The sequence below is a fragment of the Rhamphochromis sp. 'chilingali' genome (assembly GCF_963969265.1).
Source record: "Rhamphochromis sp. 'chilingali' genome assembly, chromosome: 1".
NCBI classification, from domain to species: Eukaryota; Metazoa; Chordata; class Actinopteri; order Cichliformes; family Cichlidae; genus Rhamphochromis; species Rhamphochromis sp. 'chilingali'.
Genome location: NC_137929.1, coordinates 15,155,667 through 15,181,798, shown reverse-complemented (window position 1 = coordinate 15,181,798; position 26,132 = coordinate 15,155,667). Strand labels below are relative to the sequence as shown.

Genomic DNA, 26,132 nt, shown 5'->3' with positions numbered 1-26,132 from the left:
CTGCACCCAGCATCCTGGAGCACTTCTGTTGTCCTTTGTACGTGTTTTGAGTTTTTATGTGCTTCTGAGTTTTTATATGCTTCGGAGTTTTTACGTGCTTCGGAGTTTGTACGTGTTTTTACGTGTTTTGGAGTTTGTACGTGTTTTTACGTGTTTTTGAGTTTGTACATGCTTCAGAGTTCGTACGTGATTTGAAGTTTGTATGTGCTTTGTCTCTAGGGGCCACCGTAAATATACTTTTATTTATTCACTCCACATAAAATGTAATAAATAAATCATATAATACAAAAATCAACTATTCACATTTCAAGTTTTAACTATTTAAATTTTCAGCTTTTTCCTTTCACAAATTTAAAGTGAAAAGAACACAAAACACTGCAAACCACAACACAATTAAATATAAATTATAATATGAAAACTAAAAGAACATGCATATTCTCTGTCATATGGACCTGCATGAATAAACTTTCTCAATCCTTTATCATCTGCAACTGAAAATAGTTGTGGATGATTACTATACCTTTCTAATGTTGTTGTCCCTGCCTCTCTTTCTCTCTCTCTGGCTCTGTTCCTGTGCTACTGAGTGTAACTACCGCCCCTCCCCCCTCTGCCCAGCGTAAAGCACAAGGCTCGCGTGCAGAGTGAAGCGGAAAAAAAGTGCGAGAGAGAGGCTGAGAGAAAGAAAAAAAAAAAAAACCCACGTGACGGCTCGCGATAAGGAGCCGGCTCGCGTAGTTCACGTCAAAGAGCCGGCTCTAAGAGCCATTTCGTTCGCGAACGACCCATCACTAGTGGTTACATAACGTAATGTCAGTGTGTTCATACAATTACACATAAAAAAAGGTTTTCCTAGTACTATGTCTTCAGAGACATAGTCAAAGTTTTCATAATCATTAATTAACAAGAACAAGTCTCATGTGTGCCTGGTTTCACTACCACACTGGGGCACATGTTAACCAAAATACAACACACACGAACAATTTTATCAAGAAAGGTAACGTCTTCACCCTCACATGGAAGAAGAGAACGGATTGGCATGGTGGTGTGTAGCATTTTGAACTTGTTGCGCAAACTGCCAATTACTCGCTCGACATGGATTCTCAGGTGTGCAATGGCTCGGTATTTTCAATGTCCTTGGCATCTAGTTGACAGAAGCCCCTTGTAAATGCTGGGATCTTAACCTCCGCACACATCATTCCCACCGCATCTCTGATGTCAAAGCCTCTGTCAGCCTAAACTACATCCCCTGGTAACAGCTTGTTAAGTATGCCACATTGCTCTGTGATGTGTTTATCTGATGCACGGCCCCCCCACCCCTTAGAAATGAATGACACTGCACCTTGTGGAGTAATCCCGATCCGGTATTTCATGGTGTGTGTACCCTTGTAGTGCGAGTACGTGTGAGCACGAGCCTTTAAATTAGATGGTCGTTCTGTACGAATTTCAAAACAGTCAACAATGATGGCTACCCAATTTCCAAAAGTTTCCGTGAATTGTGGAGGCATTGTTGCTTGCAAACAGTGCCTCTCTGGCCAGTGTAGCAATACTCCTAAGCGGGCATACAAAACATCAATTGTATCAGCAAAGACAGAAGACAAAGTTTTGTGGGAGACATTGAATAGAGATGCTAAGATTCTGGACAGGAAGATCGAGTCTAAGACGCATAAGTGTGAGTAAAAGCATTTGGAAATGCGACAGTTTCTTTGATGCTGGTAGGAAAGCTTTTACATTGTTGAGCACGGACATGAAAACAGCGAAACAAGTAAGACCAGTGTAATATTTCACTTTTTCTGTGTCACCCTTTAAAAAGTTTTCATTCATCTCTGCCTTGTCCAACAGTGAATTAAGCTTTCTGCTCTCCTCCAGCAGCCGGTTTATTTCTGCTCTGCTCTGTACACAGCGCACACAATCCTTTGTCGGTCTTTGATCTTCTGTCTGTATCTCTCTCAGATCACCATTTTCTACATTTGCACCCTCTGCCTCTACATGTCCAACACAAATCTGGCCCTCAGCCAAAGTCAAAGGGTTGTTATGGTGTTGCTCTTCTGTCGTGTCCATCTCTGGCTGCTCTTCTGCCGTAACTTCTGCTGAGGCCTCACCTTCACACTCTTCTGCTCCACTATGAAAGCCTGTCCAACGCAAAGAGTGCAAACACACAAGGGAATTTTTAAACAGTTTACACATTAAGGCCGTATGAATCCTCCAAAATGTATGTGTTGATTGCCGGACACTAAGAGCAACTTTTAAAATGAGGGATTGTGGTTGGAGGTGGGGTTGTTGTTTACCTCCAACTAGTGCTTTTTGTTGTTGCTGTTGCGTTCGCCGTCTGTGATGGTCTGAGTGTGGCGTTCGGATTTCGGAGTGCCCCATGTGTAACGTTGGTACCCAGTCTGGATTTGTTTGATCCATTTCATAGGCAGGCTTCCCTACAGATGTGCGAAAGAATTAGCGAATCGTTACATAGCACGTATGTCTGCACAGTCACTCAATTCACTGCGGTCAAGTGAGCCCTCACTTACGAAGTCACAGTCAAGCTAGCCGCACCGCCAGCCGCACCTAAAATGTTGTTGCATTATTCTTACGCGAGTTACGGTACGGGTGCCGACTGGCTTAGAAATACGACTCTTCTGTATCCTGTCATTGTTATTTTACTGCTCAATCCACTTTAACTTTATCATATATCTACGGAGCCCCGCAGGGGACATGGGAGAAAAAAAAATTAGGGAGAAAAAAAAAATTAGGGAGAAAAAAGAAATTAAGACGGACTTTTGCGAGATCTCGCAAAACAAACTCGGGATCTCGCAAAAGTATTGCGAGATCTCGCAAAACTTTCTCGCGAAAGTTGAATTCCAACAATGGCGGCAGCTACTTAGTTGTAATATTACTCTTTCTGGGTCACAAAATACACTTTTAAGATATTTTGAGGCGTGAATGTAGTTATGTAAACGTCAGATACCTGCTCGGTTTACAAGACATCACATATTTGCAAAAGTGCTCTGACGTTTTTGGAGATCTGACACCCACTAGCTCGAAGCTAACGGGAGGTCGAGACCTACTACAGCCGGGAGGAACACCGCTTTCCCGGCACATCGTGCCTCGACCTCCCGGTCGGCTTCGAGCTGGCGGCCACTAGCTCGAAGCTAACGGGAGGTCGAGACCTACTACAGCCGGGAGGAACACCGCTTTCCCGGCACATCGTGCCTCGACCTCCTGGTCGGCTTCGAGCTGGCGGCCTCCGAAGAATGCGGCTAAAACTTTTGCGATATCTCGCAATACTTTTGCGAGATGCCGAGTTTGTTTTGCGAGATCTCGCAAAAGTCCGTCTTAATTTATTTTTTCCATCCATCCATCCATCTTCATCCACTTTATCCGAGGCCGGGTCGCGGGGGCAGCAGCCTAAGCAAAGAGGCCCAGACCTCCCTCTCCCCAGCCACCTCCTCTAGCTTATCCGGGGGAATACCAAGGCGTTCCCAGGCCAGCCGAGAGATATAATCTCTCCAGCGTGTCCTGGGTCTGCCCCGGGGCCTCCTCCCGGTGGGACATGCCTGGAACACCTCACCCAGGAGGCGCTCAGGGGGCATCCTTGTCAGATGCCCGAACCACCTCAGCTGGCTCCTTTCGATGTGGAGCAGCAGCTGCTCTACTCTGAGCCCCTCCCGGATGGCCGAACTTCTCACCCTATCTCTAAGGGAGAGGCCAGCCACCCTTCAGAGGAAGCTCATTTCTGCCGCTTGTATCCGCGATCTCGTTCTTTCAGTCACTACCCACAGCTCGTGGCCATAGGTGAGGGTAGGGATGTAGATCGACCGGTAAATTGAGAGCTTCGCTTTTACACTCAGCTCCCTCTTCACCACGACGGACCGGTGCAGCGTCCGATTTACTGCAGCTGCAGCCCCAATCCATCTGTCGATCTCCGGCTCCCTTCTCCCATCACTCGCGAACAAGACCCCGAGATACTTGAACTCCTCCACTTGGGGCAGGAACTCATCCCCGACCCAGAGTGGGCACTCCACCCTTTTCCGGCTGAGAACCATGGCCTCAGATTTGGAGGTGCTGATCCTCATTCCCGCTGCTTCACACTCGGCTGCGAACCGTTCCAGTGCAAGCTGGAGGCCCTCACCCGATGAAGCCAACATGAAGCCCTAATTTTTTTTTCTCCCATGTCCCCTGCGGGGCTCCGTATATATCTGATATTTCTAGAGAGAGATAATTGTTACACTACAAATGTTAAATTCTGTAAGAGCTGACAATATGTTTCCAAAGAATTGTCTTCTCACCATGATCTTACCCCAACTAAATAAAATTGTTGTACTGTATTTTTGATCTTCTTTTTTATTCCAATTTGGAAAATTTTTCTGAAGGTGACGAACATATTTCACTGGATTCAGACTCTGGGAGACCCCCACTCTTCCTCCTCTGCCTTACAGCCCAAAGTACAGAACGATTTCAGAGAAAAGAAAAGAAATAGTAAACTATTCCCAAATTTCTGTACTGTACTTAGAATATTCTCATATTTGAGCTCAGATTACAGGAAAACTGTAAGAGGTGACAGAGATACTTCACTGGATTCTGACTCTAGGCCAGACATTCCCAAAGTGTGGGGCCCGCCCCCTGGGGGGGGGAGCGCAGAGCCATGGCAGGGGGTGTGCGGAATGAAAAGGGGGGGGGAACAAAGCACTTGGACACTGCTAGCATGGGGCGCCTACAGAAACGCAAAGCAGGAGATGAAGCATCGCTGAATATGTTTCCAAACCAACTTCATTCTAAGCCAAAGACTAGAAAATATGGTGAAGCATATCTTCCCTTTGTTTTCACCTGCACAAGTGCCGAGGTAGGTCTCCCCTGCAGAATTGGTTTTCCCTTAGTCGGGAGCACGCGTTGGGCTGTTCAAATCACGGATAAACAGTATCCCACATTCGTGATTTTTAGTTCACAAACACTTCTTGTAATGACTAACTACTCCTGACATTTTGGAGATATAGATACTATACTATACTTTATACAGTAAAGTTACCGTGGGATTCAAATAATATCAGGCTGATCCTGCCATGATTTGTTCCCGAGGTTCAAATCACGGACAAACAGTATCCCACAGCTGTTTATGTTTTTAAACCTATTTTGCACAGAGAGGCATTTTTTGAAAAATGAAAAGATAGCAATGTTGAATATTATTACACAGGGAAAAACAACTACACGTAAAATAATTACACCATGACGCCTCTGCCTTTGTAAATGGAGGGACAGTAACTGCGTGTGAATGTAAGCGTGTAAAAACTGCAGATAGTCAGATTAGCAGTGTTTCGTCTCTATCTGTCATTCTGCAATTCATCCCATGTAAACAATAATGTGGCGCACAGCGTGACATGAAAAAAGGCACATACCTTTGACATTGTGTGACGAACTCTGTATTCCTCGTCCACACGTAAACGCAAAAAAAGAGTTTTAAAAAATCTCAGTTTTCGGTGATTCCAAACGCCGTTTACGTGTAGCTGCGTTTTCAAAAATACCCGTGTAGGTGTGGATGTAACGTAAATTAGTTAGTAGTTTATTTTCTTACTACCTGTAATTTATTGCAGATTACTTGTATTTGCTTAATTGTTTACTAAATGTTTGAGGTGTGAAATAAACCGCAATGGAGCTAAATATGGGTGTGTGTGGTTGCAGGATGTTTGTGCGTGTGCATGCGCACGTGCATGCAGGGGGGCGCGAACGTTTTTCTTGTAAAACAAAGGGGGGCCCAGCAAAAAAAGTTTGGGAACCACTGCTCTAGGCCATCTCCACTCTTCACCCTGTGATCCACACCCAAAATAATTGTATGGTTTTCCCGAAAATCAACAGTAAACTTTACCCAATTTACTCTACTGTACTCTATATATTCTCATCTTTGAGCTCAGATTATAGGAAAACTGTCAGAGGTGACCCAGTTATCTCACTGGATTCTGACTCGGGTGACCCCCACTCTTCACCATGTGATCCACACCCAAAATTACTGTACTGTTTTCTGATAAAATTATAACCTAATCCATTACTGAACAAAATGAGTTCATTCAAGTATTTGCGTAACAACAAGAAATATATTTCCACACAAAAATTTTAATTTTCAAAACATTATTATGAAAATATTTTCACACACCACCTCAAGTAGCAACTTTAGTTTTAGACATTATTTATACTGCGCTTAATCACAACAATAGTCACCTCAAGGCACTTTACATAATAAGTTAAACCTTACAATAATACATACAGAGAAACACCCAACAATCATATGATACCCTATGAACAAGCACTTTGGCAACAGTGGGAAGGAAAAACTCCCTTTTAACAGGAAGAAACCTCTTCCTGAGTGAGCCCTCATCTGGGACTCTCTTCAGCTCTTTCTGGGACAGTGGCGCGGCTGCCCCTCTGTGGGTCTTCCTTGGTCTCTTGTGTTCTGGGGGCCTCTGGATGTCTGGAGTTTTGATCTCCTCCATACCTGCTTCATGCCCAGGAGGACGGGGCTGTGGCCCCCCACACCCTCTGGCAGATCATTACATGAAGGAACGTTTTAAATACAAGCACGCTCATGCTCACAGGTGTACACACGGGTGCTCACACACACAAACTACACCCTTTTTGGCTCCTACCTCAAAGCACACTGTGCGCTGTCGATCTTTCGTGCTGCACAATAATATTCAATATTTAGTATTTACAGTTATATTCACATAGATCATCGCGATGATGTTGTTTATTATATTGCTCTCTTTTTCTTTGCTTGTTTTCTCTTTTTTCTTTCTCAACAGGTGATCCAGGTGATTGATATATGGATTTTTTGTCTGTTTGTTTTGTTGGCTTGGACAACTTCCTACCAGACCCGTGGAAGTGGAAGCTGCAGTGAAGAAAGATTCCTGCTCCCAGCCGTTCATTGGCTCGGCATTTTAAACCCCTGAAGGGTCACCTGGCCTGTAACTAAACAGGGCCAATAAAAAAAACCCCACAAGAATAATACAAAAATTTCTGCCAGTTTATCTTAATACATTAACTTATTCTTGTGTACACAGTAATTCATAAATAAATAATGTATATTATCAATAAAGATTGATCTAAACAGTTTAACTGCTATGTGCAGATAAAGGTTGCATAGCTTTAAAACATTTGCTATCCAGCAAATATCAGTCAAACTCAACACAAAAGGAAACACAACAATGGTTCAAATTGTTTGGACCGGTGATCCAAATCAACTGGCGTTGGTCAAACAGATGTGTGGTAGACTTACTCTGAAGGAGCTGCTACCGACAAACCAGCAAATAAACACCAAATATTTCATCTGTGACATTTGTGAGGTTTCCTCAAACACACTCCGTCAGTCTTGTTGTTGAACGACAAACTATTTAAAAACGTCGCGGGTTTACCTGGTCATATTCTCATTCACGGGGCGCTCGCCAAAACAAAAGCAAACCATTAACACCACGCCGATGCTGTTCACAGGACAGCAAGAGTAACGATCAGGAGCATCTGGTCTTCGTTATCGTTCCCCTCGTACGTGTTATTACTGCGATTTCAGCGTTTTCGCTTCACAAGTGTGCAGTTTACTTTGTGTGCACTCAAATGGAGTCGAGTCAATTAGCTCCACCTGTGGTCAGGTGCCATAGCCTACAGCCAGATTAACTTGTGACACACATCTGAGCCACGTTTGAATTCCTGTTTCATGCACAATACATTTGGAACTTTTAATTTTTTCTGTTTTTGTGTCTTGCAAATAAACCTTTAAACTGATTGAAATGATGTTATGTATTTATTTTTGGCCTTTTACTACGGTGGCCCTGAGAGGCCAAACGGACTGCAACTTAATAAAACACCAGCAATAAAAAAACGCTGCAAAAGCACAAAAAAACGACAGCAGAAATAGGAAAAAACTAAACACAAGTAGGAAAAAAGAAAACACAAATACAAAAAACGAAAACACAAATAGGAAAAAAGAAAACAGAAGTGTTTCTGGGGAGACAATAGTAATTAGTAATAAACAGAGCCAGTGTGACTAAGTGGAGCTTGTGAGAGTGAGTGGATTGAAGAAAGTGAGGGACTCAGATGTGTCAGTTGGTTTGTCTTTGTTTGTGAGTGTGGAGGAGAGATTGGGTTGGTTTTAAAGCTAAGTTAAGAATATTCTGAGTTTCAATTCAATTATATTTATATAGCACCAAATCACAACAACAGTCGCCTCAAGGCGCTTTATATTGTACAGTTTAATTTCCAAAACTTGCATATGATCTTCAGTTTGCAGCTGGACTATCACATAGCAGCTGGAGCAGTCTCACATGGAGGTCAGTCCACTGCTGCCACCTGTGGCCAAGTGCCATAGCCTACTACTAGATGAACTTGTGACACACATCTGCAGTAGAGGCTGAGTGGCTGCTCTCACACCTGGAGCATCCAAATCGACCCACAAACACGCTGAAAGATGCAATGCCATCAATGTGGATTGTCAAGACTGAGAGACCTCTTCCCTCTACCCCTCCCCAAACCCTCCTACCCACCTCGACATACAAACTCTGTGTGGCTTCACGTGTTCTGTTGATGTTTACATGATCGAAATAACTTGAACACAAACAAACAAAGAGGAAGACCGCACCGGAAGGAAACAACTACAAATCCCAGCATCCTCTGTGTTTAGGGAGCAGTAGTGAAAGTGAAAGCAGGAGGAGGAAGGTGGAGCTGAGGCAGGTGAGTGTTTACATGAATATGTTTCTTCTTATGACATAAAATAATTCCACGCTGTTCGTGTCTGTGGGTGAAATGTGAGGCCGGTCGGCTCCTCTGAGCGCTGGTTTCCTGTAAGTAGAGAGGAAGTGAGTTTAGCTGAGCCTCCGTTTAGTGTGAGAGAGCAGGAGGAGAGTGAGAGCTGTGCTGAGGCAGGGTGAGTGTTAACACCGCTCTGACATTACTGTGTCTCTGTGGCGGGAACAACAGGCTCCGTCAGTGGAGGCAAAAATAATCAGACTTTGGTTTTTCAAAGGAAACAACTTTATGTCGGAAGTTCCCGCACGCTCATTGGATAACGATGTGTCAATCTCGAGCTATTAGCCAATGAGCGTGCGGATTCACAAAAAGACCCGTCTTTATCACGGGACTTTAAAAACTACAATGGCGACAGAAACTCCGTGAGTGGAGTTCAGGGTGACGTTATGAAACTGTGACGTTTGAGCCACTTCCTGTTCTCAGTCCCAGCGTCCTGATCACCGAGGTTTCTGTTGCTCTGATATCTGATATTGATTATATTGGTAAACAGGCTGTAGCATAAACATCAAACACAGCTGAAGCAGTTTTTAGATGGTTGGCTTCAAATGATCCGTCGGTTTGAAAAGTAAAAACAATTCGATTAACATCTGATGTTTGGGTTTTTGTTCAATAATCAGCGTGACCTGATAAACGCATAAAAGAAATAACGTTGGTGTTTCCGTCATGTAGTAACTGTTAGGTTTAACTGTACAAAGGAGGTTCGACACTATGAAACACATACAGACTTCATGATGTTCGCCTCATTTTTTTATTGTGAATATTAATCATGAAGGTAAACAGCCCTGTACACCACGGAGCGAGGTCAGCATGTCCACCATATCTTCAGCTCTCTGAGTTAACCCATCAAACTAATCTAACGCTCATCTACGAATAATTCACGGCTCATATCAATATTATTTTACAGAAAATCATCCTTATTACTGCCAACTATTCCAGATACCATCAAATGTTAAAGGAAAATATCAGGATGAGTGTCTGTGAGCTGAGAAGGACGTGAAGCGAGCAGTTTATCCCAGAGCTGAAGCTGCTCTGTGTGCAGAGATGAGCTCAGATTCCTGCTGTGATTGATCAACAGTCACAGAAATGTAGACTTGTAGTTATTACTGCAGTATGGTCACAGCAGATACTGATAAACATGTATTATGAGGATGGATGATCAAGTTTCTCACTCTCTCCTTTAAATCTCAGTTTTTTTCTTCTTCACAGTTTATCTGTTAATTTATTAATGAATAACACTGAAAGAGTTTCTGTTATATTTCCCCTTGAACATCAGCTTATTAGGGCGGCATTAGGAAATAGCCCCCCTCCAAAGAATGAATAAATGAATGATGATAATAATAAAATGATTAAAAAGCAGAGCTCAGAGTGGTAGAATGGTCAAACATGGATCCACGGGTGGTTCGACTGCATTTGGTGACGTGACTAAAGCAAATCTTTCAAATAATCCCACCATCAACGGGATGTTGTCTCCTTTACTACGGTTACTTTACTTGGTCACCGTGTGAATTTCTTTGAAATGAACCAAATTCTTTTATTTGTTGGTTGTTGCATATTTAACCTCTACAGTCAGGAAAGGAGGAGATGAGGCCTCAACAATGTTGGGTTGTAGCTGTGGTTCAGGTTAGAGTGAGTGTCCATGGAATAAATGTAAGTCAGTGAACAGGAAACATGACTGTGTTCAAACTTTGTTTCCTTTGTATAATGAGTCTAATCAAAGGTGGACAGAAGTATCTCCACTGTGACTTTTCTGTGTCACCATCAGAGCTTCTGCACAGTGTTTCTGGGGCAGATAACATTGCAGCATTATGGAGACAAAAAGAAAAGCGTCTGGATTTCTTTAAGTTAAACTTAAAGAAATCCAGACGCTTTTCTTGGACTGTTGGTTTCAGTGTTGAGTCTCATTCACACACTCCCTCAGACTCTTCACACACACTGATTTGCTGACATAAACACACTCCTGTGTGCTTTCTTGGCTTCACACACACACTGAGGACCATCTACAGACTGTGAGCTCCGTCTTCTTTGTCGTTGGAGCCGAACTCTGACAAAGTTAGGAACAAAACTTTTTCCAGCGTGTGAACTTTCCTCCTAGACTCAGTCTGAGCAGTCAGACCACATATTTCTAAAGCAGCACATGAAGGTGTGGCTCACACACACACAGGTGAAGGAAACAGCTGCAGTATTAAAAGCTGCTTCACTGTCTACAAATATATGAACTGAATGTTTCTTTCAGGCTGTAAAAACCTTATTTATCCTCCATTACAGTCCTGCATTCAGAGCATTACTTCTGTTATATTAGTACATGTATTTTATTCTGATGAACACATGAAACTCTGAGCTGGATTGAATCCATTGAATCAGAGTCCAGGACTCAGACTAAACACACTGAATGTGTCCTGAGCTCGGCCGCTGTTCCACAGTAACTGCTGTCAGAGTCACTGTTACTGAGTTAGCTTAGCTAGCAGAGCAGCTAGCAGTTAGAGTATGAACTCTGTAAGCAGTCAGCTCGGTCCTGGACATGGTTACTGACATAAAGCTGCTCTCTGCAGCCATGTTTGACCTGCTGCTTTGTAGGACTACAGTAATGGAGGATTTGGAGGCTGAACTCGGCTCTGTGACACTTTTTGTAGTGAACTGATGAAAGCTGCGTCTCAGATGGATGTTAGTCCAACACATCAGACACGACCTCTGCAGCTCTCAGTTGATGTGCACATGAATGATTTGTGTTTCCTCTGCAGGTGAAGGTAGAAAGTGTGTGTGAGCTGATGTGAATTGAGCAGCATGGATCAGTGTGAGGACAGAGAGGAGGGAGTCCCTCCCTCTAAAAGCACTCTGTGTGGGGAACATGAGAGCCAGACCAAAGCTCAGAGGTGAGATGACCATCTCTAACTGTCCATGACTCTTCTCCATGTCACAGCTCAGCACTCACATCACTGCTCCATCATTATTCACAGGAACCCACATGGACCTCCACCCAGAAGTGTGTCCTCTAAGAGCAAACGGGTGAAGGGTAATTTAGGGCGACAAAAGTCATCTGAAAAAAAGTAAGTTCATGTCAGTATTAAAATGTTTGAAATTTTAATCAGCTTTTTACTATTTAATGATTTAAATAATAAACTATTTACATACTTTATTTATACTTTTTATGTAATGTATTGGACACATTGGATGTGACACATGTTTCATGTTCACTTATTTTTAGCGTCAATAAGAACCCATCCAGCTCTGTGTCCTTAAAGAGTGACCGGTCCAATCGTCAAGTCATTGATTTTAAATCCCAGCCTGTGTCCGCTGCAGAGAGGTGAGCTGTTAATAACAAGAACTCTCTGATTTAAATGATTTTGATGTTTCCTGGTTTCTAAAATGCATCTCTGTAGCAGAGCAGTGTCTCCAAGGACATACAGGCTCAGCTGTAACTGTCAGTTTATCTGGTTTTAAGACACATTTGGACTCAATTGGCTTTTTTTTAACTATGTATTTTAATCAGAGGTGTAAATTTAGACCTCACACATCTGGATCCTAAACTATGATAGAAACAGCTGCTAGCAGTGGGTAGTTTGACTTTGATACGCTGCTCTAGAAAGCAAACAAAGGTTTGTGCAGCTCCTCTTCAGAAAAGTGTTCAGAGAGCAGCTGCTGTATTAGACAAAGGCTCGTCGTGTGAGCCCAGATGTGTGTAACAGCTGGATGAAGGAGAACCATCACAGTCACGTCTCCATCCCGCCTTTATTAATGAACTTCCTGTTGCTTGCAGATGACAGGAACACAAAGTGTTTGTGCCACGTGATGCTGCAGGATTTGTTAACGTGTCCATGATGGTAACATCTCCTCGTCTAACTGCAAACACATGAGCGCTCCTAACGGCAGCTATCACAGCCACACAGGCAGACTGTGTCTCACTGTTGCATTCAGGGACATTTGTTTTCCTGTAAAAAGCTGAACTCTAATCTAAGACTGTTACTGACAGGAAACAGCTGCATTATCTGCAGTCTGTGTGACCACAGCTGCTTCAATCACTTTATCAGAGAATTGATCATTGAATAAAACATGTTTGTGTCTGCAGAGGTCAGAGGTCACAGTCTGCAGGATCCAGCTGTCCGTCTGTGAGGAGTGAACGGTCCAAACATCAACCTCCATTCTTCAGTGGTGAACCTGGACCAACGAGGTCAGAGAACTGTGATGACTCCTTTACATGTTTGTGTTTTCCTGGATAAATATGACCAAAGATTCATTAAAAAGATAAAAATATTAGACTTTGTCCTGTAGCGCTGTGTGGCAGGCAGGATTGGACCCAAACACAACAGGATGAAGTCAAAGAGGCAGCTTTATTTCAGCTGTGAACATGCAAACAGCAGAAATAAGAAAACATAACTGTAGGTTTGCAGTGAATGAAGCCTCAGCTCGACGCTCCACTTTGTCCCTCTTTTCCTTCTCCAAACAGCCACATCAGGAGTCTTTGATGGAGTTTTAAAATATTTAATTACAAATGTCCAAAGATGGGTTCAGGATTCCTGAATCCACAATTATTAAAGCTAAAATAGTTCACAGGGTTTGGACTTTGTTAGGTGACGAGAGAACATCAAAGTGTTTTTTATCTTTATTTTTATTAGTCCTTTATTTATCCAGGTAAAAAAATCTCATTGAGTTTAAATATCTCATTTCCAAGAGAGACCTGGCATCATGGCAACAAAGGTCACATACCACATAGGTATATAACATTTAAAACAAATACAATATCAGGGCTCTAGACTAACTTTTTGACATGGGCGCACCGGTACGCCTAACTTTAAAAATTTAGGCGTACCAGCACAAAAGTTAGACGCACTCAAATTTTTCAACCGCATGGCTTAACACCGCAGTTTTACATGTGCACTTTCTTTGGGGGGGAAGTCCATACAGACAATATTCATTTCTAAATTATTAACTAACAAACTTGTGCTTAAAGTGCTTATTCAATATTGTAGAAAATGTTAAACTTAATCATCATCTCGGCCTCCTCTGACGACCTCTTTGCTGCTGTCTGTTGCTGAAAGGCAGTGGGGAGAGGGGACACTTGGGCAGTGCATTTATTGCAGCATATAATGTGTTTCCTGGATACACTGTGCTTTTTCAGCATTCAAAGATTGATGGCACCGTGTCAGAGCACTGGCTATGAATTTCAGACGGTTCAGGCCTTAACTTAACAAAAAAGTTATCAATCGTTCTTTTCATCTTTTCTTATTACCCACAGCTACATCCACTTCTGTCGGGCGTAGGCTGCTCACTAGGGCTGGGTATCATCACTGATTTCTATAATCCATTCGATTCCGGTTCTCAAAGTCCTGATTTGATTCAATTTAGCCTCAGACAGTCAGAAATATTATAATTCTGATCATTTATCAGTACATGAGACTTCATCAGAATTGTGAAAAGCACAGTGGACGCCTTTGTGTGAAAGTAACTGAGAATAAAACACAGAAAAACATGAAGGAGATTTTCCTGGTCTGGCTTTTTATAGCAGATAACCTTAAAAATATTCTGCAATATTCTGCAATTTTGCATAATTTTAAGAAGTTTAAATTTCTTCAGTATTGAACAGCAGAAATTAGGCTTTCTTGTCCGAGGTCATTTAAGTGAAAAAAGAAAAAGACAGCGCTGTAAACAAGGGTAGACTGGTGGGTAATAAGCAAATGAATAATGCAGAAAACAGATTTGAGACGGGAAACTGTTCCTGAAGTACACAGAGAGAGAGAGCTGTGCAGGAAGTGTGATTTTTATCGTGGTGGAAGCAAAACTCAGAGGGAATTCATGACGACATTGATCAAATGTGAAGCGTAGTTTGCTGCTTCTTTTGTTGCTGGCTCGGCAGGTTGGAGAGAGACAAAACCTGCAGCTCAGAATCAGCGCAAAAAAGACGTAAACACAGAGCGGACCCGACGCATCAGAATCGCTGAGCTCCGACAGCGTGTCCGTCTACGGGCCGTCAGGTGAGAAAGCTGAGAAAGACAAAGCTAATTCTGATGCGTCGGGTCCGCTCTGTGTTTACGTCTTTGTGTGGAATCTGTTAATGAATTGATATCGCTTTATTCAAGCTACTCACCTCTCTCTTCCACCTGCACTTTCAACTGGACCACGGCCAATCAGAGAGGTCCCGCCCCTGACTATCTCTGATTGGTTTAGTCCACGATAGGGGCATAATGTGTGTCTGTTGTTGACCACACGGAGAGTTGCAGAGATTTTTTTTTTTTTTGTTACCCGAACAGTTGGTCACACAGGTGCGACCAAATATTTATTTTTAGTCGCACCACTGAAAAATTTGGTCGCACTCTAGAGCCCTGAATATCCCATACCAACATGTGTAAAATATACAGTACAATAACAGATCAAATTAAGAGTACATTAAAAACAATCACACTGAGTAAAAGAGCTGTTCTCTCGTTCCTTTAAGACAGACTTAAACTCTCCCAAGGTAACCAATTCTGATAATTTCAGTTCCTTCTGCAGTTTATTATTATTATAAGCAGGGGCAGCGTATTTAAAAGCCTTTTTCCCCAATTCTGTTCTGATTTTTGGGACAATCAATTGTATGATTTTGTGCGAACGAAGGCTGTATTGGTTGTGGTTTTTACACTTATAAACACATAAATAAGATGGAACCAGCCCAAGGAGAGATTTATAGATAAATATCAACCAATGGGAGAGTCTGCGAATATGCAAAGATGGACATTTAGCAGCAGCATACAAAGGACAATGATGTACACGATTTCCATAGCCAGTAATAAAATGTAAAGCACAATGGTACACAGTATCCAACCTCTTTAGGTAGTGGGCAGGTGCATTCATAAAAAGCAGGTCACCATAATCCAATGAAGGTAAAAAGGTTGCACGAATCAAATGTTTTCTCACTTGGAGGGAGAAACAGGATTGGTTTCTAAAAAAGTAACCTAGTTTTAGTTTTAACTTCGACACAAGCCTTTGAATGTGAGACTTAAATGACAAATTCTGATCTATAATGATCCCTAGATACTTGTAAGATGTGACCATTTCAATTTCGGTTCTTTGAATTGTTTTAATCTTAGGAGACGTAGCTAACAACTCTTTGCCATTTGAGAATAACATGAACTTGGATTTCTCTGGATTTAACACCAACTTAATTTGAGTTAAATGGGACTGAACGACATCAAAGGCAGACTGCAGAAATTGCAGGGTTTGTGCTACTGAAGGGGATGAACAATAAATAATTGTGTCATCTGCATAAAGACGACAAATTATCACAAAGGTTGTTTATGTAAAGAGAAAATAGCAATGGTCCTAATATGGAGCCCTGCGGAACTCCTTTGGATACTGGGAGAAAAGAGGAAGAAGACCCAGCAGCATGGACACACTGTTTTCTTGCTGACAAGTAATTTGAAAACCAACTTACAGCATTTACAGATAGACCAATATTGATTAGTCTATTTAATAAAATAGCATGGTCAACTGTATCAGAAGCCTTTGACAAGTCAAGAAAAAGAGCAGCACAGCATTTTTTGCAGTCTATTGAATCAACAATGTCATTAACCACTTTAATAGCAGCAGTTATTGTGCTGTGTTGTTTTCTGAATCCTGACTGATGTTGGGAAAGAACTGAATTTTTGTCCAAAAAGTCTTTCAGTTGTTCACTAATGAACTTTTCTAGAACTTTTGCTAGAACACACAATTTAGATATGGGCCTGTAATTATTAACATCTGAAGGATCACCTCCTTTCAGCAAAGGGAGAACATAGGCAGATTTCCATATTACAGGGATCTCACTTTTCGAGAGGCTAAGATTAAAAATGTAAGTTATTGGTTCTGCTATAAAATCTGCAGCCAACTTAAGAAAATAGGGATCAAGTTGATCCCAAGTTGAGTTTAAACAGTATTTTTATCACTTCAGTTGCTCTCACAGCCCTGTTTGTTATTTTACCAGAGCTCTTACCGTATGTTTCATTCAGTGCTCCCACCAAACACCTTGGAGGACACATTAGTGTGATTTAGATTTCATTGGTGTAAACACCAGTCACACAAGCTAACCCATGGAGGCAGCAGCAGGCTTTGTGTTTGGTAAAGTCTGTTGGCTTAAACTAAGAGAGTTTAGTTTGTTAGGACAAAGAGCTGTCAGCTAAAGCCCCGAATGCACTTTGACTGTTTGCTGTATTTAAAGTGTTTTTCTCAGTTCATCTGTATTCAAACTGACAACATCTTTTTCTGCTGATCATCCACAGCAGTACATTTAGCATTCATGCTAGCAGCAGGCTATGACTATCCACTCAGCACCAACACAGGTAGGAGTGAGCAGTGATGAAGCAGGACTGTGGGCAAGTTTGAGCTACAATCCTATTGGCTTCTCAGTTTCTCCAAAGAAAAGGGGAAAAATTCTTGGTGTGAAGTTGTGAGTTGGTCTTGTTGTCGTGGGGCTGGAAGGATGCTGGCAGTGAGAGGCTTTTCATACAGTGTTCAGTAACAGAATGAGAAGAAAGCCACTCCACATGAAACAAGGTGCTCGTAGTGTTTGTTTACTGTGTTTGTGCCACAATGTCAGATCAGTTGTAGATTCACACGCAGACTTGTCCAGTGAAACCAGTGCAAGTACTGCAGTACAGAGCAAAGACTAAGCAATGGTGTTATTGTAAACTTTAACAAAAGACTGTTATGTGACAAAGAGTAAGTACATTATTTTTATGAGTTTCAGATTGTTCATCATGTCTTTAATTTAATATTTCCAGTTTTCCTTCCTGTCTCATGAAGCTGTGACATTTATTGTTTTTCTTTTAGGATCAATAAGAGGCCAGAATCTCCTGGACCTGAACCCAGCTGTGTTTCCTTAAAGAGCAACGTGTCGAAGGGTATTGGTCTAAACTTTAAAGGATGTTCTTCTGCTGCTGTGAGGTAATGTGTGTCTAGATGTTGTTGCTGACTCTGTATTTTTGAATAAATGCTCATGTTTAATATCAGCTCAGCTCTTTTTCACACACATTTCTATGTTGGTATGTGAAGCGGTGTGTGTTGGAGTGTTTCCACAAACACAGCAGTCAGAGTGGAAAGAGTGGATGTTGTAGGAGGTGTTTGTGTAGTGAAGAGGCTGAGTGTCTGTAGGACTCCAGCTGCTCCAGCAGGTGTCTCCTTTGTGCTTTGCTTCAAACACAGTGTAGGGAGGAGCTTCCACTCAGGTGTTTCAGGTGTTGCTGGATGGAGGAGGACAAATAGTTTTTCCCTTCAGTGACACTTCAGCAGCTCAATGTTCTGGGAGATGTTTGTCTTTATGAAGGTTTATGGATTATTGTTCTTACTCTGGTTAAACTGAGCGATACATTTTCCATCTAACATTTAAAGTAAATTTCCAGGTGAAAAAAAGATCTGCAGCTGCAGCCTCTGTGATGTTTCACAGTCTGAAAGTAACAAATTCAACCAGAGTTCAAACAAAGGCTTAATATACGTGTGTGTTTGATATAATGCCAACAAGTACAAACAGGTGTTCTTACAGGTCTTAATCACAGAGGTCTGATAAGTCTGGTGACTTTCACACTCAGCAATTTTGCTGCCTTTTATTTTATATTGGCCTTTTTAAAGCCCTTCAAATGCTCCCACATTCATACAGAGCTTTTAACACCAAACTCCTTTACAGTCCTTCTCCTCTCACACACGATCACACGACTGATTTGTCTGCAGCAGCTGTGTTACTGCTAGTATTTTATTATGTGTGTAATCTCCTCATATTGTTCCTGTGGTTTAGTTTGACTTCCTTCTGCAAACTCAGCTGCTCTGTTGCTGATACACGTCTCCATGAATATGATTGATCAGATGCTGCCAACACCATGTGTTTCATGTGAGCGCTCAGCTGAAACCCTGGGTTGACTTATCGAGTTAATAACAAGCTTCACGTGACTGTGAATGCTAAAGTGAATCCAGATAAAGGAAAGAGACCCTGCTAATGTTGGACTCACTTCTTAGTGTAGATCCCAGGAGGAAGTTCAACATAGCCATTCTTTGTGCTAGCTCGACCAAACCTGAGACCACAGTGCAGGATAATGATTATCATCTGTCTCTGTCAAGGACATTTAAAATCCACAAATAACAAACATAATTATATTTGATCATTAAAATATGTTTTTAATTAAAAAAGCATGAGCACACTGGTGGATTACAGAAACATGAAAACTGGTTAACAGTAAAGTTAATTTAGGCGTAAACAAAGTGTCAAACATACTTAAGTAGAAGGACTGATGTTTGTGCTAAAATACCCTCTTAAAGCTGAAATACTGATTCAACTTTCTCCAAAAGTTGATTCTGTTCATCTGTTCGTAGCGTTTTGTGGGAGAAACGTTTCGTCATCATCCAGGTGACTCCTTCAGTCTCAGCTGACTGCAGGATTCAATCTTATAAACAGGACATTTGCATAATGACTGAAACCAGCCCACTGAAGGAACAATGAGCTGGGAGGTCAGTTCCTTAATCTTAATTATGCAATTGTCATGACCACTGATCAATGTCCATGAGTATCATTCACAGAGAGTTGGGGAATGGCTGCAATCACAGCATGTAAGATGGTGACAGATGTACCCTTAGGCCCCCTCCTCGATTCAGAGATGGTCTTTCCCTTTTCACGTAAATGGCGTCCTTGACTCCGCCCTCAAACCAGCGTTCCTCCCTGTCCAGGATGTTACATCCTCATCATTGAAAAAGTGTCCACTGGCCTGTAGGTGTGAATAGACTGCAGAGTCCTGGCCTGACGAGGTGGCTCTGCTGTGTTGTAGCCAGAGGTTGTTTTGTTTCCCCGATGTATAAATCCTGCCAATCCTCCTGCACTTAACAGCGTACGCTATGTTACTCTGTTTGTGTCGGGGGACCCGATCCTTGGGGTGGACCAGTTTTTGGCGCAGCGTGTTTTGGGGATTAAAGGCCACAGAGACCCGGTGTTTAGAAAAAATGTGTCTCAGCTGCTCCGATACTCCTGACACATATGGGATCACTACAGGTCGCTTAGGCAGCGGTTGTCCTTCTCTCCTGGATCGGCTGGAACTTTCTTTAGGAGTCTTTCCAGCTTTGACAAAAGTCCAGCTGGGACACATTTATGTACGTCCAGATGAACAGAATCCACTTTTGGAGATTTACTTTCCTGGATGATTGAGAATGCATCAAGACGTTCCTCCTAAAGTGTTATTCGGTGTTGTGACAGTCAGCTGCTTCAGCTGCTGCTGGGATGGGCTGTGGCAAAGAGAACAGAGAAAATCAAAATCAGATTTTTTCTCTGAATTAAAAGCAAGGAAACAACAATATATTCTACACGGTGAAACTGATGGTTTCTGGTGTTTGGGTCTGTTTTTCTGTATTTATGCAGATAAAGTGTAAACTCAGATGAATTATAGCATCAAATGTTAAAGGAAAATATCAGGATGAGTGTCTGTGAGCTGAGAAGGACGTGAAGCGAGCAGTTTATCCCAGAGCTGAAGCTGCTCTGTGTGCAGAGATGAGCTCAGATTCCTGCTGTGATTGATCAACAGTCACAGAAATGTAGACTTGTAGTTATTACTGCAGTATGGTCACAGCAGATACTGATAAACATGTATTATGAGGATGATGATCAAGTTTCTCACTCTCTCCTTTAAATCTCAGTTTTTTTCTTCTTCACAGTTTATCTGTTAATTTATTAATGAATAACACTGAAAGAGTTTCTGTTATATTTCCCCTTGAACATCACCTTATTAGGGCGGCATTAAGAAATAGCCCCCCTCCAAAGAATGAATAAATGAATGATGATAATAATAAAATGATTAAAAAGCAGAGCTCAGAGTGGTAGAATGGTCAAACATGGATCCACGGGTGGTTCGACTGCATTTGGTGACGTGACTAAAGCAAATCTTTCAAATAATCCCACCATCAACGGGATGTTGTCTCCTTTACTACGGTTACTTTACTTGGTCACCGTGTGAATTTCTTTGAAATGAACCAAATTCTTTTATTTGTTGGTTGTTGCATATTTAGGAAAGGAGGAGATGAGGCCTCAACAATGTTGGGTTGTAGCTGTGGTTCAGCTTAGAGTGAGTGTCCATGGAATAAATGTAAGTCAGTGAACTGGAAACATGAGTGTGTTCAAACTTTGTTTTCCTTTTTATAATGAGTCTAATCAAAGGTGGACAGAAGTATCTCCACTTTGAGTTTTCTGTGTCACCATCAGAGCTCCTGCACAGTGTGGAGAAAGATCCAGAAGCAGAGCTGGACTGCAGACAGCCAGTCAGAGCAGCTGTGTACAAAGTAAGACTGAACATCTGTCTGCTGATGGACTCATTTCTGAAAACTGAACTTCTTGTGTTGTTCAGACATTGAAGAGTTTTCTTTCTCTTTAGTCTCATTGTTTTTCTTTCTTTCAGCAGATGTTGGTCTGCAGGAGGTTTTAGATGAACATAAGATCAGTCTGAGGAGGAGATGTAAACGTGTGACTGAAGGAAGTGATGAAACAGGAAGTAGAACCCTCCTCAACAGGATCTACACTGAGCTCTACATCACAGAGGGACAGAGTGAAGAGGTTCATACCCAACATGAGGTGAGGCAGCTGGAGACAGCTTCCAAGATGGACGCCCCCCATGACGCTCCAATCAGGTGCCAGGACATCTTTAAAGCCTTACCTGACCAACAGAGACCCATCAGAGTGGTTCTGACCAACGGCGTGGCTGGTGTTGGAAAAACCTTCTCAGTGCAGAAGTTCACTCTGGACTGGGCAGAGGGCTTGGAGAACCAACATGTCAGTGTGGTGGTTCTGCTTTCATTCAGGGAGCTGAACCTGATCAGAGATGAGCAGTACAGTCTTCTGGAGCTGCTCCATGTTTTCCATCCAACATTACAGAAGGTCACAGCAGAGAAGCTGGCTGTCTCTCAGCTTTTGTTCATCTTTGACGGCCTGGATGAAAGCAGACTTTCATTGGATTTCACCAACAGGAAGCTGCTGTCTGATGTCACACAGAAGTCATCAGTCAGCCAGCTGCTGACAAACCTCATCCAGGGGAATCTGCTTCCCTCGGCTCTCGTCTGGATAACTTCCCGACCCGCAGCAGCCAATCAGATCCCTCCTACATGTGTTGACAGGCTAACAGAAGTACGAGGCTTCACTGACGCCCAGAAGGAGGAGTACTTCAGGAGGAGATTCAGTGATGAAGAGCTGTCCAGCAGAATCATCTCCCACATGAAGACATCCAGGAGCCTCCACATCATGTGTAGTATCCCAGTCTTCTGCTGGATCACTGCTACAGTTCTGGAGCACATGTTGACTACAGAGCAGAGAGGAGAGCTGCCCAAGACCCTGACTGACATGTATTCACACTTCCTGCTGGTTCAGACAACGAGGAAGAAGAACAAGTACCATGAGGGACGTGAGACGAGTCCACAGGAGCTGACGAAGGCTGACAGGGAAGTTCTTCTGAAGCTGGGGAGGCTGGCGTTTGAACATCTGGAGAAAGGAAACATCATGTTCTACCAAGAAGACCTGGAGCAGTGTGGTCTGGATGTGACAGAGGCCTCGGTGTACTCAGGAGTTTGTACAGAGATCTTCAAAAGAGAGTGTGTGATCTTCCAGAAACCAGTCTACTGCTTTGTTCATCTGAGCATCCAGGAGTTTCTGGCTGCTGTCTACATGTTCCGCTGTCACACCAACAGGAAGACAGAGGTGGTAGAAGGTTTTCTAGGGAATTTCCGAGAAGAAAACAAAAACAGATATTTTTTTAAGAACAAGTTCAAGTCTTATAGCTTCCCATCAATGGATGTCTTTTTGACTAAAGGCATGTATAAATCCCTCCAGAGTAAAAATGGCCACCTGGACCTGTTTGTTCGCTTCCTTCATGGCCTCTGTCTGGAGTCCAACCAGAGACTCTTAGTAGGTCTGCTGGGTCAGACAGAGATCAGTCCAGGAACCATCCAGAGAGTCATCAACAACCTGAAGGAGATGAACAGTGTTAAAATCTCTCCTGACAGAAGCATCAACATCTTCCACTGTCTGATGGAGATGAACCACCTCACATTATTTCAGGAGATCCAAGAGTTCCTGAAGTCAGAGAACAGATCAGAGAAGGAACTCTCTGAGATCCAGTGCTCAGCTCTGGCCTTCATGCTGCAGATGTCAGAGGAGGTTCTGGATGAGTTGGACCTGCAGAAGTACAAAACATCAAAGCGGGGACGACTGAGACTGATTCCAGCTGTGAGGACCTGCAGAAAGGCTGGGTGAGTCCAGATGTGATCATTAACATCATTGATCAGTGTAGGTTAGTAGTTTAATCTTGAAAATAAAATCAGATTGTAACCACAAAGTGTTTGTGTCCGTACGCTGCAACCTTCCACACCATTCCTTTATTGTACAGACTCAGCAGCAGCTCCATGGATCCCAAATCCAAGAGTGGAGAACAGATTTGAAGTGTGTCACATCCATGCAGTCACAGCTGTTTCCACCATGTTTCCACTGATATTAATCCTGTTCAATGACACGTTTCATATCAGTGAATATGTTCTTTAGGACGTCCACTGACATGTTTAAGTGTCCTGCTGGAAATCACTCAAATCATCCATGAAATCCACGAAAAATCCTTTTAGTGTTTCTAACTTCACCCTCTGTCCTCTCTCTCTCTCCATCCTCCTCACTGCTTCTTTCACTGATAATCACACAAACATCGTATTCAGCTACAAAATAACACAATAATATCATCTGATGATCATTATTATAAGAGCAGGATCCATATTTGATATCAGAGTAACACACTGCTTGGTTATGTGCAGTCATCATCAGTGACTGTGGGTCAAACAGAAGCTCTCTGATTGGTTGCTGACCTTGGTCACCTGTCCACTCTCACCTGTTTGTGTTTGCTCTCTCTTTGCTGTCTCCATCCTCTCTCTCCTTTCTCTCCCTCTCTGTCTTTGTACGTCACTCAGGTCCAATGGAAACAGTGACATTTACAAACCAATCAAAGACAAACTGATCCATGTCAGGTTATAACAATATTCAAAGTGAATACAGGCTGCTGCTGGACACAGACAGGTAACATCATTTTGACTTGCTGTCACCTGGATCTGGACTCATAAACACTGAAGCCCTGAACAGGAATACAAATCATTTTCTGCCAACTAGCGACACACCAGCAGATAATGGCTCAGAAAGCTAAAATGAGCCAATCATTTCTGTGTTTAGTTCCCCTAAAATCAGATCTGATATCAGCAGCTCTGAGTTCATTCATCATTATTGTCCAGTGATGAGATTTTTTGCTCTGTTTGGTAACAGTCAGCAGGTTTTTCCTGCGTGTGGACGTGAACAGTCGTACCTGACAGCAGGTAGCAAACAGAGATCATCTTTCCAGCTGGAACTCTTCACTGAGCTGAACTCATTCAAAATGTTCTCGAGTCAAAACAGGAAACAGTCCAAATGTGTGTCTTCACTCTGACTCTGGATCAGATCTCAGTGACAGACTGTGGACATTATGGAAGCCTAAATGTGACACCATCTTCCTCCTTCATCTGCAGATTAAAGCCAAACAAAGATGCTCATTAAAAGTCTGCAGGTCTGAGAGAGACTCAATCGTTGTGTCATGTCAAACACAGTAAGAGGAGCTGAAGCACAGATGTGAAGAGCAGATTCATCAGATTATGACCTCACTCTGTTTTGTCTTCATATACATTCAGTCTGTGTTTATAATGCAGATTTTCTGCTTTTATAATAACACATTTTATATTTTCTATCATCACAGACTGACTCGGTGTGGACTCTCAGAGTCTCACTGTGAAGTTGTGGCCTCAGCTCTGAAGTCCAACCCCTCCCATCTGACAGAGCTGGACATGAGTTACAACCTCAACCTCCAGGATTCAGGTGTGAAGCTTCTGTGTGCTGGACTGGAGAGTCCAAACTGTCGACTGGAGACTCTGAGGTGAGTTCACTGACTGCGGCTGTTGTAGTTTTTCTATATTTCAGGTCTTTGATGGATGTTTGAAACTTTCTTTAGTTCCTAAATGTTCAGGATGTGTCTGAAGACAAATGTGAAGAAGTTTGAGTGCTTTCAGAAATGTTGTCTTTCCAAACGACTGAACAACAGTTTTTCCTTTTGGCTCCAAACAGAAGTGACAGACTTGAGCAGGGTTCATTTAAAGGCTGACAGAAGTGGAGTGGTGACGGGGAGATGTTTGACAGGACAGTGTTTCAGCCACCACAGGTTCATGTTGTGCTCCATCAGTCAGTGAAGATGAAGTCAGTGCTGATGAGGCTGTAGAGTGTGTGAGGGATGTGAATGAGGATGATGAAGATCTGATGATAGCAGATAAAAACAGGCTGCAGAGACTTTGAGCCATACAGGGCACACAGTGTGTGTACAGAACAGCTGAAATCATTATGGAGGCCTCACTGGGATATGGAAGCATCACAGTACAGCTTCAGTGAAGCATTAAAGTCTCTGATATGAGATGAGAAATGAAGCAGCCAGAGCTTTTTCATGAGTGGAAACCCACTGTGACTGTGAGCTGCTGCTACAGCCTCCAGATTAGCCAGCAGCTCATCCTGCTCAACATTTCCTCACCAACTTTAATGGAAGTGTGATGTTTTCAGCTGGAGTGATGGTCAGGGTGGCCTCCCTCTCCTCTTCTTCTCCTCTTCCTCTTTCATTTGTAAAGCCACTTCTGCTGCTTTCATTCATTTGGAAGTCCTGTAGCTGAGTTTGGGAGAGACTAACAGCCTCGGCAGCAGAGGGGAGAAAGGCTGTAACACCACCACTTTACTCTGTTCTACCTGTCACATCATTTTATCAGGATACAAATGTGCTCATGTTTTTACTATGTTTGTCTTGAAGATGTAAGAAGATCACATGGTGCTTTTTATTATTGTGTTGGTTTGTTTCCTGTCTCTTGGATGGAGCCCAGCTGTGCGTGGCCCCTGGGTCTGTGGTCAGAGTGTGTGCTGGATAATCCGGCCCAGGATGAGGCCAAACTGACATGGGATGAAATGTTTGTCACATAATTGAGCTTAGTGTAGTTTCATTTCTGCACAATTTAACAACAACCAAAACTTTGTTCTGTGTTTTCAATGTTATACTGTAGACTTTCTTTGATACTGTGTCCAAAAGGAGCAGCTTTTACTTTGAAGGGGAAGCGTCTCTGTTTCCTCTTCAGGTTGGATGATGGAACCAAATTAGTAGCTGTGTCCCAAAACGTCGGCTGCATCCTCCAGATGCTGCATTTGAAGGCCGATTACGTCACAGTCGGGCGACGAAGGCTGTCCGTATTCGTCGACTCCTTCAAATGCTGCCGACAAATGCTTCCTTCATTTCCCCGAATTTAAAGGATGGGTCTGGTATGTCCTTCATGGCCCACCATATCCCAGAATTCATAGCGCGGCCCAGCTA

The 26,132-nt window shown here is 42.7% G+C and overlaps 1 protein-coding gene across 1 annotated transcript in view; it reads left to right on the top strand.

The window, feature by feature from the left end:
- The window catches only part of LOC308400065 (protein NLRC3-like), a gene marked incomplete at both ends in the record, with an annotated part of 54,542 nt that extends 29,870 nt beyond the window's left edge, over nt 1–24,672 (top strand). The window contains 2 exons of the mRNA XM_080887554.1: nt 21,770–22,980; nt 24,492–24,672. Coding sequence (XP_080743680.1) covers nt 21,770–22,980; nt 24,492–24,672 — 1,392 coding nt within the window. The remainder of the gene's footprint in view (nt 1–21,769; nt 22,981–24,491) is intronic.
- Between the last annotated feature and the right edge of the window lie 1,460 nt (nt 24,673–26,132).